Source organism: Pan troglodytes, chromosome 5 (genome assembly GCF_028858775.2).
Source record: "Pan troglodytes isolate AG18354 chromosome 5, NHGRI_mPanTro3-v2.0_pri, whole genome shotgun sequence".
Classification (NCBI taxonomy): Eukaryota; Metazoa; Chordata; class Mammalia; order Primates; family Hominidae; genus Pan; species Pan troglodytes.
This window is the reverse complement of record NC_072403.2, coordinates 120,162,965-120,178,451: the sequence shown is the minus strand read 5'-3', so window position 1 is coordinate 120,178,451 and position 15,487 is coordinate 120,162,965. Positions and strand designations below refer to the sequence as shown.

The 15,487-nt window shown below is 44.3% G+C and overlaps 1 protein-coding gene across 2 annotated transcripts in view; it reads left to right on the top strand.

Moving 5' to 3' along the window:
* The first annotated feature begins 6,297 nt into the window (after positions 1-6,297).
* Positions 6,298-15,487, top strand: part of SNX3 (sorting nexin 3) — a 50,068-nt gene continuing 40,878 nt past the window's right edge. For both annotated transcript variants that reach the window (XM_001149032.7, XM_016945032.4), the window contains exon 1: positions 6,298-7,218. In XM_001149032.7, the coding sequence (XP_001149032.1) occupies positions 7,057-7,218 (162 nt within the window). In that variant the 5' untranslated portion in view covers positions 6,298-7,056. The remainder of the gene's footprint in view (positions 7,219-15,487) is intronic.

The following is a 15,487-nucleotide window of genomic DNA, read 5'->3' as shown; positions in this document are numbered from 1 at the left end:
GCGTGAACCTGGGAGGTGGAGCTTGCAGTGAGCTGAGATCGCGCCACTGCACTCCAGCCTGGGCAACAGAGCGAGACTCCGTCTCAAAAAAAAAAAAAAGAAATATTTACAATCTATTATCTCTAAAGCCCTCCACCTGGAGGCTTTATCTGCAAAATAAAACTTTTATTTCTTCATAACCCCTTATCACAACCCAGACATTCTTTTTTATTGATAACTCTTTCAACCAATTGCCAATCAGAAAACCTTTGAATCTGCCTAATGGTTTGGAAGCCCTGGCTTCCAGCTGTCCCGCCTTTCTGGCCCAAACTAATGTATATCTTACATATATTAATTGATGTCTCATGTCTCCCTAAAATGTATAAAACCAAGCTGTACCCCGACCACACTGGGGTCATGTTCGCAGGACCTCCTGAGGCCTGTATCATGGGCTATTGGTCACTCATATTTGGCTCAGAATAAATATCTTCAAATATTTCACACAGTTTGACTCTTTTCATTGATAGCCATAATTCCAGAGTCTGACACTTCAGAGGTTCAGTGACTTGGTTTTATCCTTTTCCTTTAGAAGTAATCAGGTTTTGAGGAAGTGACACATTAATCAAGTTCACAAGGGACTGGTTGATTAAACAGAATCCCAATTAATTATTATTATTTTTTGAGGTGGAGTGTCACTGTGTCGCCCAAGTTGGAGTACAGTGGCATGATCTCGGCTCACTGCAATGTCCACCTCCCAGGTTCAAGCAATTCTCCTGCCTCAGCCTCCCGAGTAGCTGGGATTACAGGTGAATGCCACTGTGCCCAGCTAATTTTTGTACTTTTAGTAGAGACAGAGTTTTCCCATGTTGACCAGGCTGGTCTCGAACTCCTGATCTCAAGTTATCTGCCCACCCTGGCCTCCCAAAGTGCTGGGATTACAGGCATGAGCCACCATGCTCAGCCAGGAGTGGATAATCTTTTTTTTTTTTTTTTTGAGACGGAGTTTTGCTCTTGTTGCTCAGGCTGGAGTGCAATGGCGCGATCTCAGCTTATTGCAACCTCCACCTCGTGGGTTCAAGTGATTCTCCTGCCTCAGCCTCCCAAGTAGCTGGGATTACAGGCATGTGCCACCATGCCCAGCTAAGGAATGGATAATCTTAATGGCCAGAGCCTTCAATCTGTGATAATTAATATTCTACTCAAGGGACACACCTCTCAGGTTGCCCACAGCAATACCAGTACACAGACAACTTATTTTTTTTAGAATTAGGCCATTAAGGAAAACATAAAATTGATGATAGTTTTCTGACATTTTACCTCATCCTTAGAACATGTTCATGTCTTCTCCTCCTACCTCCACTTTAATTGCCACCCTCTTAAGCTACCAGCACTAACACCCTGGCGTATATCCTTCTATACTTCCTTCTCCCCATGCACATATAAACATATACAAATATAAATGTACATATAGTCACTGATAGGGTGGGTTTTTTTGTTTGTTTGTTTTGAGACAGAGTCTCACTCTGTCACCCAGGCTGGAGTGCAGTGGCGTGATCTCGGCTCACTACAACCTCTGTCTCCTGGGTTCAGCAATTCTCTTGCCTCAGCATCCCTAGCAGCTGGGATTACAGGCATGCGCCACGATGCCCAGCTAATTTTTTTGTATTTTTAGTGGAGACTGGGTTTCACCATGTTGGCCAGGCTGGTCCCGAACTCCTGACCTCAAATGATCCACCTGCCTCAGCCTCCTAAAGTGCTGGGATTACAGGCATGAGCCACTGTGGCTGGCCTACTGATACGGTTTTATTTGTTTACCCAAATGGACCATAGCAGACAGATTATTTTGTGATCCTCACTTACCAATATCATGGTCTCTGGTAGTCTAGTGGCTAGGATTCTGTGCTTTCACCAATACATCATGGATATTCCTCCTCTAATTCTAATAACTAAATAATAGAGTATTCTAATAAATGAAAATATAACTAGTTCATTTACTCTAATCATTATACAACTGCCCATACTTTAAACATACTATAATTCAAGCATTTTCTTTTTTTTTTTTTTTCTTTTTTTCTTTCTTGAGACAAGGTCCTTGTCTGTTACCTAGGCTGGAGTAGAGTGGCATGATCATAGTTCACTGCAGCCTCAACCTCTTGGGCTCAAGCAATCCTCTCACCTCAGCTTCCCAAGTAGTTGGGACTATAGGCACACACCAGCATGCCCTGCAATTTTTAAATTTTTTGTAGAGATGGGGTCTCCCTATGTTGGTCTTGACAACTGATCTGCCTGACCTGGCCTCCCAAAGTGCTGGGATTACAGGTATGAGCCATTGCCCAGCCTAATTCAAGCTTTTTAAAAAAATTGATAAGCCTTGGAGCTGTTTCCAGTTTTTGCCACTACAAAGATGCAATAAACATCCTTGCCCTTACAACCTTATATACCATGGTCTCTTGCAGCAAAAGTTAAGATTTGCAGGTGAAACTACTCTAATAGTCTTACTTTTGATAAATATCATCAAATTACTTTTCCAAAAAGATGTAACAATTCATACTCATGTCATTGAAATATGAATGCCTGTTTTCCTACTTTCCTACTGTGTGTTTCTGTTCATTTGGATTTTTGCCATTTTGATAGACAGAAAAAAGTATTTCATGTTTAATGTGCATTTATATGATTAGTGAGTTTGAGTATAGTGGCAGTTGAAGTGGAGGTAGGAGGAGAAGACATGAACGTATTCTAAGGATAAGCTAAAATGTTAGAAAACTATCATCAATTTTATGTTTTCCTAAAGTGGCCTAATTCTAGAAAAATACATTGTCTGTATACTGGTATTGCTGTGGGTGCCCTGAGAGGTGTGTCATTTAAGTAGAGTATTAATTATCACAATTTGAAGGCTCTGGCCATTAAGATTATCAATTCGTCTTTATTCTGAGCGCACTAAACAGTCAGCTGATAGTAATTTCATTTCTTTTTTTATGCTTATTGTCCATCTGAATTTTCTGCCTAAGAGGCAGCGTAAAATATTGGTAAGTATATAAACTCTGGAGCTAGTTTTGCCTTTTTTTTTTTTTTTTTTTTTTTGGAGACAGAATCTCGCTCTTGTCACCCAGGCTGGAGTGCAGTGGCGCAATCTCGGCTCAGCTGCAACCTCTGCCTCCCAGGTTCAAGCCATTCTCCTGCCTCAGCCTCCTGAGTAGCTGGGATTACAGGCGCCCGGCACCACGCCCAGCTATTTTTTTGTATTTTTAGTAGAGACGGGGTTTCACCATGTTGGCCAGGATTGTCTCAAACTTCTGACCTCAGATGATCCACCCATCTCGGCCTCCCAAAGCGTTGGGATTACAGGCGTGAGCCACCGCGCCCAGCCTAGTTTTGCCATTTCTGAATGATAAAACCTTTGGGCCAGGTGCGGTGGCTCACGCCTGTAATCCCAGCACTTTGGGGGGGGCCTAGGTGGGCGGATCACAAGGTCAGGAATTCGAGACCAGCCCGGCCAACATGGTGAAACCCCATCTCTACTAAAAACACAAAACTTAGCCGGGCGTGGTGGCAGGCGCCAGTAGTCCCAGCTACTTGGGAGGCTGAGGCAGGAGAATAGCTTGAACCCTGGAGGCAGAGGTTGCAGTGAGCCGAGATTGTGCCACTGCACTCCAGCCTGGGTGACAGAGTGAGACTCTGTCTCAAAAAAAAAAAAAAAAAAAACTTGACTCAGTGCCACCCACTCATCCAAGGTGGGAGTGGGTGAGTAGTAAAACTAACCACATTGAGATTCTAATTGTATTAAGTTATTAATTTTAGATAGTGACTTTTTCTGATATTAAGTCCTCCCATCCAGGAACATAGACTCTTTTCTCTTTAGGTTTTGAATACAATTTCATAGTTTTATTCCTACATTCCCTTTGCTCCTTATAGTTCCTATCCCTTCCTTCCTAGATATTTTGTACTTCTGGTCACTTGCAAACAGGGTATTTTCTTCCATTTCCATTCTAACTAGATATTGCATAGACAAAGGAAAGCTATTACATTCTTTATTTCTGTCTTGCCACTACATTCTCTTGTTAATTCTAGTAGCTTATTATTTCTGGATTTGTATTCTAGAAATGCAATCACAATTCCTGAAAAATAAGGATAATTTTTTTTCCTGATATTTACACCAAGAAGGTCTTCTTTGGCTATACAACTGTGCTATGATGCTGTGCTGCTGTCCCTCCTAGCCGCTTCCCCACTGCAGGCATTTGTTCTGGCTGCCCACTGCTGCCCTGAGTGGTCGCCAAGGAATCAGACAGAAGCATTCTATGAGAATATTCCATGATTGCTTCGTTCAGGTGTCACCGATGACAACATAATACAGTAGTTCCTGGTCTCTTAGCTTGCATAGACTTCAATTCAGAGTCATTGATATGTATTTATTGAGCTTACATTTCTAATCATACCAGTCAAATTCCCATTTGGTCTGTTGCATTAGGAGACATGCCCAGCATTAATATCTAATGAGCTTGTCTGTCACTATCTGTCACATTATTCAGTTTTATTTGCCTCATAGCACCAATTATATTGGCAGGTGTATTATTTACTGAATTGTCTCCCTAAGATAGACTATATACTAGGCTATAAACCTGACTTATCTACCCTTTCATCTCTAGTACTTAGAATGAAAACATCTAGTAGGTCTTCAACAAATATTTGTTGAATTAATAAATGAATGTTGTTTTCTGGAAAATAATATACATTGTATTTAAGTAATGCCTTTTTTTTTTTTTTTTTTTGAGATGGAGTTTTGCTCTTGTTGCCCAGGCTGGAGTGCAATGGCACGATCTCGGCTCACCACAATCTCCGCCTCCCAGGTTCAAGCAATTCTCCTGCCTCAGCCTCCCGAGTAGCTGGGATTACAGGCATGCGCCATCACGCCCGGCTAATTTTGTATTTTTAGTATAGACGGGGTTTTTCCATGTTGGTCAGGCTGGTCTCAAACTCCCAACCTGAGGTGATCCGCCCGCCTCGGCCTCCCAGAGTACTGGGATTACAGGCGCAAGCCACCGCACCCGGCCAAGTAATTTCTTTTTATTCCAGTGTTTCTTAGTGTTATTAAGAATGGTTGCTGTTGGCCGGGCACGGTGGCTCACTTCTGTACTCCCAGCACTTTGGGAGGCTGAGGCGGGCGGATCAGCTGAGGTTAGGAGTTCGAGACCAGCCCGGCCAATAAGGTAAAACCCCGTTTCTACTGAAAATACACAAAAATTAGCTGGGTGTCATGGCGCACGCCTGTAATCCCAGCTACTCGGGAGGCTGAGGCAGGAGAATCGCTTGAATCCGAAAGGTGGAGATTGCAGTAAGACAAGATGCGCCACTGCACTCCAGCCTGAACGACACAGCGAGACTCCGTCTCAAAAAAAAAAAAAAAAAAAAAAAAAAAAAAAAAAAAAAAGCAAGAAACAAAAGAAATTTGCAGTTCAAGGGACAGATTAGTCCAAGCACAGTGGTTCATACCTGTCATCTCAGCACATATGGGAGGCCACGGCAGGAGGATCACTTTGATGCTGGGAGTTGGAGACCAGCCTGGGAATCACAGTGAGATCCCGTCTCCACAAATAATTATTAATAATTTAAAATCTAAAGAAAAGGGGGGCGGGGAAGATCAGGTTAAAGGAATTATAGTGTTAAACTTGACATATTAAAAAATGCAGAAATAGTTGTGAGGGATAACTCTCTGGGCAGAGATAGAAATGTACCGTATCTCAACATTTAAAATCTGCATTTCCCATTGGACCATAAGAGATGAACTAGGACCTAATTAATTGAGTTTTCTCCCCGTTTCTTTCTTTCTTTTTTTTGAGACAAAGTCTCACTCTATTGCCCAGGCTGGAGTGCAATGGCACGATCTCAGCTCACTGCAACCTCTGCCTCCCGGGTTCAAGCGATTCTCCTGCCTCAGCCTCCAGAGTAGCTGGGATTACAGGCGCGCACCACCACGCCCAGCTAATTTTGCATTTTTAAGTAGAGATGGGGTTTCACCATGTGGGCAAGGCTAGTCTCGAACTCCTGACCTCGTGATCCGCCCGCCTCGGCCTCCCAAAGTGCTGGGATTACAGGCATAAGCCACCGTGCCCGGCCTTCCTCCCCGTTTCTTAAAATGGCTCATGTGAGTTACATTTCCAGTCCTGTAGAGATACGTTTAATACTTCTCAAAAAAAAAAAAACTTATCAGGACTTCGTGAGAAATGAAAGTGGACACCCAAAGCAGCTTGCAGCCGGTCTACTGTTACTTTGTTTTAGCGGACCGACCTGTCTCCAAAATCGGTTTGACCATAATGCTAGGATTTAACTAGGGCTTTAGTTTTTATTTCACTCCCCCACTTCACTGGTTTCAACCTATCAATCCAGACGCGTGTCTGGTGCAACGCTCGGGTTTATGGCAAAATCATCTCAGGCATTTGCTTAACCTTCTCCAGAAAGGCATTTTCAGGGGTTCACAGTGAGACGGTGCACAGGTTGGCACAGAGTTAGTAGGGGCAGTTTTGTTTCGATTTGCGGGCAAATCTCTAAGATCTCTCCGTTTAACTTTCGCCCGCAATTCCCAAAGCCGCTAAAGCCGTTTCCGGCGCTCTACCCCGCCGCAGGCCGAGGCTGGCGCAGAGAGACAGGAAGCGCCGGCTCTGGGCGTCTGGGTCCTCGCCTTCTCGGCCGCAGCCCCGCGGCGGCGCGCTCGCGGTGCATTGTGGGCGCTGTAGTCCGGCCGGAACCTGTTTGCGACCCCGAGTCCCATGACACCGCTTCTCCTCACACCCCAGCCCGCAGTGCCCCTCCCCAGCCTCGGCCGGGCCTCCCGGGAGCCGGGCGTGGCGTTCCAGCTAGTGAGCCGTTTCTCCCCTGGGCTCGGAGGCGGAAGCTTGAGGGGCGCGGGGAGGAGCTTCGCGTGCGGGGTGAACGCTCGCTCTACGTGCTCGTTCTCTTCGCGACCGCTGCGCGCGAGCCCCGTGTCCCCACGGCGGGCAGCAGCGGCGGCGGCGGCGGCGGCTGAACGCGGAGGGGGCGGAGGGAGCGGAGGGAGCCCGCGGCGGCGGCAGCAGCTACAGCGAAATGGCGGAGACCGTGGCTGACACCAGGCGGCTGATCACCAAGCCGCAGAACCTGAATGACGCCTACGGACCCCCCAGCAACTTCCTCGAGATCGATGTGAGCAACCCGCAGACGGTGGGGGTCGGCCGGGGCCGCTTCACCACTTACGAAATCAGGGTCAAGGTGAGGCCGTCTCTCCCCTCTCCCAAGAAACCCCACCCGCTGGCTCTGGTCACCCCCACTCGACCCAGGAGTGGACCCCCGCGGGCAGCCACAGCCTCCCAGGCCGGGAGCCCCCTTGCAGAGGCGGGCCGGGGTCGTGAGCCAGGGCCCCTCTTCCTGTAGGGCTGGTGTGGGGGGCTGCAGAGCGAGCCCGGCGCACTGGCACTTGGAGAAGGTGCTCGAAGAGGAGGGCGTGGGTTGAGCGCCGCTTGCCCCTCCAGCAGCTGATCAGGGAATGACATTTGAGTTGGAAAGGGGTAGATCTTTCGAGAACACATCCCTTCGCTGGGAAGGGAAAGAGATGTTGACAGAGAAAAGGGGCTTGCGCAAAGTTAAAGCCTTTTCCCAGTTTTCTCTTCCTGGAGACTTCCCAGAGGTAGCAAGCCAACCCGGCTGCTCCAGGCCCTTCCCGAGCTGCTAAAGTAACCTGGGTTGTGCAGTCTTCTGAACGGGACTTAAGGAAAGTTCACAGAAGCCTGACAATTTTTGATAGGGCTGAGCCAGACCAGAAGGGTGATTGGACATGGTTGACTTCAGCATTTTGGGCCACCGCCTTGCCAAAGGCTGAGGTGTGGTGTCACCTACCTCATAATCCAGAACTACAGTTGCTTTAAGAAAAGGCTAGGGATCTTGCTCTCTTAATTCGAGATTTGCACTTAATTGAATAAAGAAATCAACAGAAATAAAATATACCTAATTTCATAACTAGTATTTGTTGGCAATAATTTAGATGATTTGAAAGATGTTAATTGAAAATAGTGCTTCACTTTCACTCTATAATTCAGGATTAAAGAATTTGCCCATGTATGGAAGCATCTTTAAAAATTAATTACATTAATTTAAAGATGACAGCAAATTATTAAAAGTTAAGTGTAAAGCGATTTTTCCTTTAATCAAAATTTATATGACAAGCTACTATTAACATTTAAGTGAAAAAATTTCTCATTAACTTACGCACTTTGTGTCGTGAAAAACACAAAAATAAAATTTACCATCCTAACCATTTTTAAGCGTACATACAGCTCAGTAGTATATTCACATTGTTGTGAAACTTAAGTATTTTTAAAAAATGATTCTTACGTAGTTAGCATTGATTTTAAAAAGTTAATCAAACTTTAAGATACGAAACGAATAGTTTAATGTTTCAAGCCACTGTTGTCTTCTTATGGATGTGTAAAATGTGGATCATAGGCCGGGCGCGGTGGCTCATGCCTGTAATCCCAGCACTTTGGGAGGCCGAGCTGGGCGGATCACCGAGGTCAGGAGTTCGACACCAGCCTGACTAGCATGGAGAAACCCCATCTCTACTAGAAATACAAAATTAGCCGGGTGTGGTGGCGCGTGCCTGTAATCCCAGCTACTCGGGAGGCTGAGGCCGGAGAATCTCTTGAACTGGGGAGGCAGAGGTTGCCGTGAGCCTAGATCGGGCCATTGCGCTCCAGCCTGGGCAACAAGAGCGAAATCCCTTCTCTAAATAAATAAATAAAAATTGAATCATAGGATATGTTGTCATAGGGAAACTGCAAAATCCAGACTTCAGTACACCTGGGGAACTACATTCACACATAAACCTAGTGGAAAAGTGAATGTTTTTCTAATTGTCTGTAATACATGACAGATGGTTCACTAAAAAGAACTTCCTCTTTTGCCCTATTCACTAGTATTTTCTTTTTTTTTCTTTCTTGTGCTAAAACAGAACTTGGTATTCTTGTTTCTAGACTTCCATAGCAGGTACTTCCTGTCACAAAACTGAATTGGAATCTCCTGCCTACACTTCCTCCACTTACTTTGAGTTTATCTTGCTGAATGCATTATATTAAATGGGTTCTAGTATAATAATTTAATCCTCTTTTTTTTTTTTTAATACACCTAATACCTTAGCAAATAGCTGATGTGACACTTAAAAATGGTTTCTGGGCCTGGCGCAGTGGCTCATGCCTCTAGTCCCAGCACTTTGGGAGGCTGAGGCAGGTGGATCCCTTGAGCTCAGAAGTTTGAGACCAGCCTGGGCAACACGTTGAAACCCCTTCCCCACAAAAAAAGAAATTAGTTGGGCGTGGTGGCGCGCATCCCTGAGGTCCCAGCTACTCCAGAGGCTGAGGTGGGAGGATCACTTGAGCCCAGGAGGTCGAGGCTGCAGAGAGCTATGATTAGGCCACTCTACTCAAGCCGGCATAACAGAATGAGACCCTATCTCAGGAGAGAGAGAGAAAAAAGGGTTTTGGTATAGTCATTTACATGTTAAAGAAATTTTTTTTTTTTTTTTTTTTGAGACAGAGTCTCGCTCTGTCACCCAGGCTGCAGTGCAGCGGCGCTATTTTGGCTCACAGCAACCTCCGCCTCCCAGGTTCAAGTGATTCTCCTGCCTCAGCCTCCTGAGTAGCTGGGATTACAGGCATGCGCCACCACGCCTGGCTAATTTTTGTATTTTTAGTAGAGATGGGATTTCACTGTGTTGGTCAGGCTGGTCTTGAACTCCTGACCTCGTGATCCACCTGCCTTGGCCTCCCAAAGTGCTGGGATTACAGGCGTGAGCCACCGCGCCCGGCCTGAAAATAATCTTTTTTAAGAACGATTAATGAGTCAGGGAACTAACAAATTATACACTTAACTTTGGTTTGTATTTTTGTATAAACCAACTCACTGGGTGTTAATAGCTGTTAACAGTCATAAATGCCAGTGCCTATGTGAAAACCTAATTGAGTTTTTAATGCATGAAATGCCTTTGGATTTCTTTCTTTTTTTATTTTTATTTTTATTTTTGAGACAGAGCCTTGCTCTGTCGCCAGGCTGGAGTGCAATGGCGCGATCTTGGCTCACTGCAACCTCTGCCTCCCGAGTTCAAGCGATTCTCCTGCCTCAGCCGCCCAAGTAGCTGGGACTACAGGCACGCGCCACCACGCCCAGCTAATTTTTGTATTTTTAGTGGAGACGGGGTTTCACCATGTTGACCAGGATGGTCTCAATCTCTTGACCTCATGATCTGCCTGCCTTGGCCTCCCAAAGTGCTGAGATTACAGGCGTGAGCCACCATGCCCAGCCTGGATTTCTTTTAGTATGTAACGTGTTAACTTAAAACTAAGGACACCATATAGTAAGGAAATTAGGCCTTATTTGAGCAGCATATGATTTTTTAGAGTAATTATAGTCTTGCATTAAGGCAGAGTGGCTATGACATGAATAGTTTAATATTTTGTAATTTTTTTCTTCTTGAGATAAGAGTCTCGTTCTGTAGCCCAGGCTGGAACACAGTGGCATGATTGTGGCTCACTGCATTCTCAAACTCGAGGACTCAAGTGTTCCCCCCGCCTCAGCCTCCCAAGTAGCTGGGACTACAGTGTGCTACTATACCTGGCTAATTTTTTATTTTTTGTCGGATGAGACTTGCTATGTTGCCCATGATGCTCTTGAACTCCTGGCCTCAAGTGGCCCTCCCCCTCTCAGTCTCCCAAAGTGTTGGAATTACAGGCATGAGCCACCTCACCCAGCCCTGCAATTTTATTTATTATTCTCTAAATGTTGCTGCTCTCCCGAACCCCTACTGACTACCTTTTGCTGTTGAATTTGCTATGTGGAAAACCATTTTATGTTCCAGAATTTGGGCTTTTAAACTATCTTACAGTTACTGTCTCATTCTGGTCTTGAGAAAAATTTACAGTTTTACAGGATCTGATTGAAATTACTCTAATTCACAGGGCAATTTTATCTGGATGGTGGCACTTAGAATGCAAGTTTCCCAATCTCCATTTATCTTTTGGTTTGAGGATAGTGTTTAAGACTATTAGGATCACTTGATTAGTATCTCTGGGCTTTTGAAAATAATTACACAGTGTTATGTTTTTAAAAATTGTTCTAATGGGTAGGTACAGCAGAGAGCACCATAAATGATTAAAGGTTTAGGAAAGTTCAAGGTCTGGAATTATTTAGGCATATTAAAGAGAAGGCTGAAAGTAAAATTCAGTCACTGTTTATGAAGTTTGTGCTGTAATATAACTTTAATATTCTGGAGATTTTTAAGTTAATCAAGATCTATTTTACCTGGAGACCACTGTTTTGAACAGGAATGGAATTAGAATCTTTCTCGAGCTCTGACATAGTCCTCAGTTCAAAGAATAGATTTAACATTTCCTAGCTGGGTAAGGTACAAAATCAAAGCTCCACTTCCCCTCTGTGAAATAGGTGTGCTAATAATAGTACCTACCTCTTAGGACTAAATGGGATAAGGCACATGAATCTTTCTAGCACAGTGCCTGGCACATAATAAGCATGCAAAATTTAGCTCTTTCTAAAGATAGACATTTTCTAAATTAAACGTCAGTGATCAACTACATTTTCTGTGTGTTAATGTTTAGTTGAGTTACTAAAATTGTTAGATTTTCTTGTCAAGAAACCTACTTGTCATGGAAGTATACCTTCATTAAGTAAGCATGGTATAAAAAGAAGCTATCTTATTTGGTACTTAACCAAGTAACCTTTGTGTATGTATTTATTTTTTCGAGACAGGGTCTCCCTCTGTCTCTCAGCCTAGAGTGCAGTGGTGCAGTCACAGCTCACTGAAGCCTTGACCTCCCAGGCTCAAGTGATCCTCCCAACCTCAGCCTCTCTACTAGCTGGGACCACAGGCACACACCACCACACCCAGCTAATTTTTAAATTATCTGTAGAGACGAGATCTCACTATGTTGCCCAGGCTGCTCTTGAACTCCTGGGCTCAAGTGATACTCCCACCTCAGCCTCCAAAACTGCTAGGATTATAGGTGTGAGCCACCATGCCAGGCTCCAAATAATCTTTTAAAGTTGAGCTTTATTAAAGCATAAAGCTGAATAATAACGTTGGCTGATAAAAATTTTGACAAGGTGCTAAATAAATGTAGCATCTTATCTTGACAGTGCTTGCCGTTCTAAACTTGTATATGTTTTTTCCTCTGGGTCAGTCATCTAATCTTAAATTAGGAGTCATTAATATCCAGATTGGAAGCTGAGAAATAAATTTTAAAATCTTAGACTTATTTTTTGGAATTATAAACGTGTATTATTGAAGGGCTAAAATATTAATAGTATTTTAAAGAATCGGGGGGTCGGGCACGGTGGCTCCTGTATGTAATCCCAGCACTTGGGAGGCCAAGGTGGGAGGACTACTTGAGCTCAGGTGTTGCCACACAGCCTGGGCAACGCAGTGAGACCCTGTCCCTACAAAAATTTAAAAATTAGCCAGGCATGGTGGCGTGTGCCTGTAGTCCCAGCTATGTGGGAGGCTGAAGTGGGAGGATTTCTTGAGCCCAGGAGGAGGTCAACACTGCAGTGAGCCACGATCATACCACCGCACTCTAACCTGGGTGACACAGTGAGACCCTGCCTCTAAAAAAAGCAAAGCAAAGAAAAAAAAATCAGGGCATTTTGATGCCAGAGGACATCTGCAGAATCTATGTAGCTCTATCAATTGGCCAATGAGATGTTGTCTGTTACACATGTTGCTGCCAGCTACGGCTGACTTTTCCAGGATCTCCATCAAGGAGAAGCATGCTATTAGCAGTGAAGATTCTGTCCTTATCTAATCCATCCCCAGAATGGAGAGTGGGGGAGGAAGACAGTGGCTATTTTAAAGTAGTCCTGTTATATTGAGTTTTTAGGGATTCTGTTCTGTTAAGGGATGTATCATTTGAGTATCTTTTATGTGCAAAGCACTGTGCTCTATCTATAAAATTTAATCTTGAGGTAACCAAGCAGAGTAGATAATATTCCTGTAGAAGCTGATCAACTGATCCTCATCTCTTGTCCTTTCCTCATTTTAACTCCAGTCCTGAACTGGTATCTCCCAATTAAGCTGAGTTCTTTTGTATCCAGGCCTTTTGCACACACTTCCTCCTCTGTTAAGAACAGGTTTCCTTTAAGAGCCTCATCTGGTTACTATCACTTATCCTGCAGGACTCAGCCTTAATGTCCCCTTTTTAAAGATTTTGCTGATCCCTTGACTCTGGACCAGATTTCCTTCCTGTGTGCCCTGGTAGCTTTGTTAGGAATAAATTTGTTTGCTTGTCTTTGGCTTCCTGTAAGTTCCTGTGTCACCCATTATAAGCTCTTAGAGGACAGGGACTGTCATAATCACCCTTACTCAATACCCAACACTGCTTGGCACATAGTGGACACTTACAAATAAATGAAGTTTAAGAAAGTTAACTTCCCCAGGGTCACAGCTATTAAATGGTAAAACTGGGATTTGAACCTAGATTTTCGGACCTTCAGAGCCCGTACTTTTTTTTGAGACAGGGTCTCACTCTGTTGCCCAAGCTAGAGTGCACAGTGGTGCAATCTGGGCTCATTGTAGCCTCGACCACCTGGGCTCAGGCAACCCTCCCACCTTCGCCTCCTGAGTAATTGGGGCTACAGGAGCACATCACTATGCCTGGCTAATTTTTTTGTATTTGTAGAGACAGGGTTTCTCCATGTTGCCCAGGCTTGTCTCAGACAAGGTTTTACCATGGTTGCCCAGAGCCCTCACAGAAAATTCATATCACCTGAGGAGCCTTTGAAACCATTCAGGTTCTCTTTTACTGGGGTGGGGTGGGGTTTGGGCAGTGGCGGTTTTTTTTTTTTTCTTTGAAACGGAATCTCACTCTGTCACCCAGGCTGGAGTGAGGTGGTGCAATCTCAGCTCACTGCAAGTTCCACCTCCTGGGTTCATGCCATTCTCCTCCCTCAGGCTCCCGAGTAGCTGGGACTACAGGCGCCCGCCACCACGCCCGGCTAATTTTTTTTGTGTTTTCAGTAGAGATGGTGTTTCACCTTGTTAGCCAGGATGGTCTCCATCTCCTGACCTCGTGATCCACCCACCTCGGCCTCCCAAAGTGCTGGAATTACAGGCGTGAGCCACCAAGCCCGGCCGGCAGTGGTGGTTTAAAAAGCATCCCAGTAAGGGCACTTATATGCAGCAAGGATTTCTCCTGCTGCTTATCATGCTGTCTGTCTCACTGAGATAGACAGACAGTAGAGAAGGAGGAGAAATATACATAGAACCACAATGGTTGGTAGCTTTGATGGGGTTAAAAAAATAGATTCTAAAATAGTAAAACATAAAATGAATAGCAGATCTTGGCAACAGAGAGGAAAACCAGTGACATTTGTCAAAGATAGAAAACTTTTTGGAGGGGAGGCATTTAAATATTAACTGAAAGCATACCAATCTCTACAGCTTAAGTTTTTGGTAGGAAGGGGAGACACAGACTACATTCAGTCAAGCCAGATCTTTTTGCCCTTGTCTTGCATCATCCGTGTCTATATCCCTGTATAATAATCATGAAAGTAAGCCAGAAGTAAAAAAAAAAAAAAAAGACATATGTATTCATTTAAGAAAGGAATTTTTTGGAGACAGGTTCTCGCTGTGTTGTCCAGGCTGGTCTTGAACTCCTGGGCTCAAGTGAGCCTCCTACCTCAGCCAAGTAGTTGGGATTACTGTTGCATGCCATCAAGCATGCCTCAAAAAAGGAATCTTTATAAATATTGTCACTTTATACCTGTAAAGGGGAAAATCTAAAAAAATGCTTTGAGCTATCCTGGTGATCACATGCAATAGACATTTTCCTCTCCTGCTCACCTTTATCATCATGCTTATCTCACCCCTTCCAGAAAGTAGTAGACTGTTATTATTAGATACTTTGATGTTTGTACCATGTTATGCTGCTTTCATGTAAATAGAGCCAGCAATTTCTTGAACATCAGATAAGAAAGATGGTGTCCAAAAAAATCTTGGAACTGCTATTTTCTTTTTTCCAAAAGTTTATTCTTAGGGCCGGGTGTGGTGGCTCATGCCTGTAATCCCAGCACTTTGGGAGGCTGAGGCGGGTGGATCCCTCGAGATCAGGAGTTCGAGACCAGCCTGACCAACATGGCAAAACCCCATATCTACTAAAATACAAAAATTAGCCAGTGTGGTGGTGCATGCCTATAATCCCAGCTACTCAGGGGGCTGAGGCACAAAGATTGCGTGAACCTTGGAGGCAGAGGTTGTGGTGGGTGGCAGCGCGACTCTGTGCCAAAAAAAAGAGAAAAAGAAAAAAAGTTTATTCTTAAATGTGCAACAGGCTCCAAGACATTTCATCCTTTGCTTCCTAGAGTGGAAGCAGAAGATTTTATAGTAGGAAATGCAGATATTTAAATAGGAATGGGATCAAGGGTCATCATTGCCTCGGACACAGTGGTTTGTTTTTTGGTTTTTGTTCTTGTTTTCCAGATT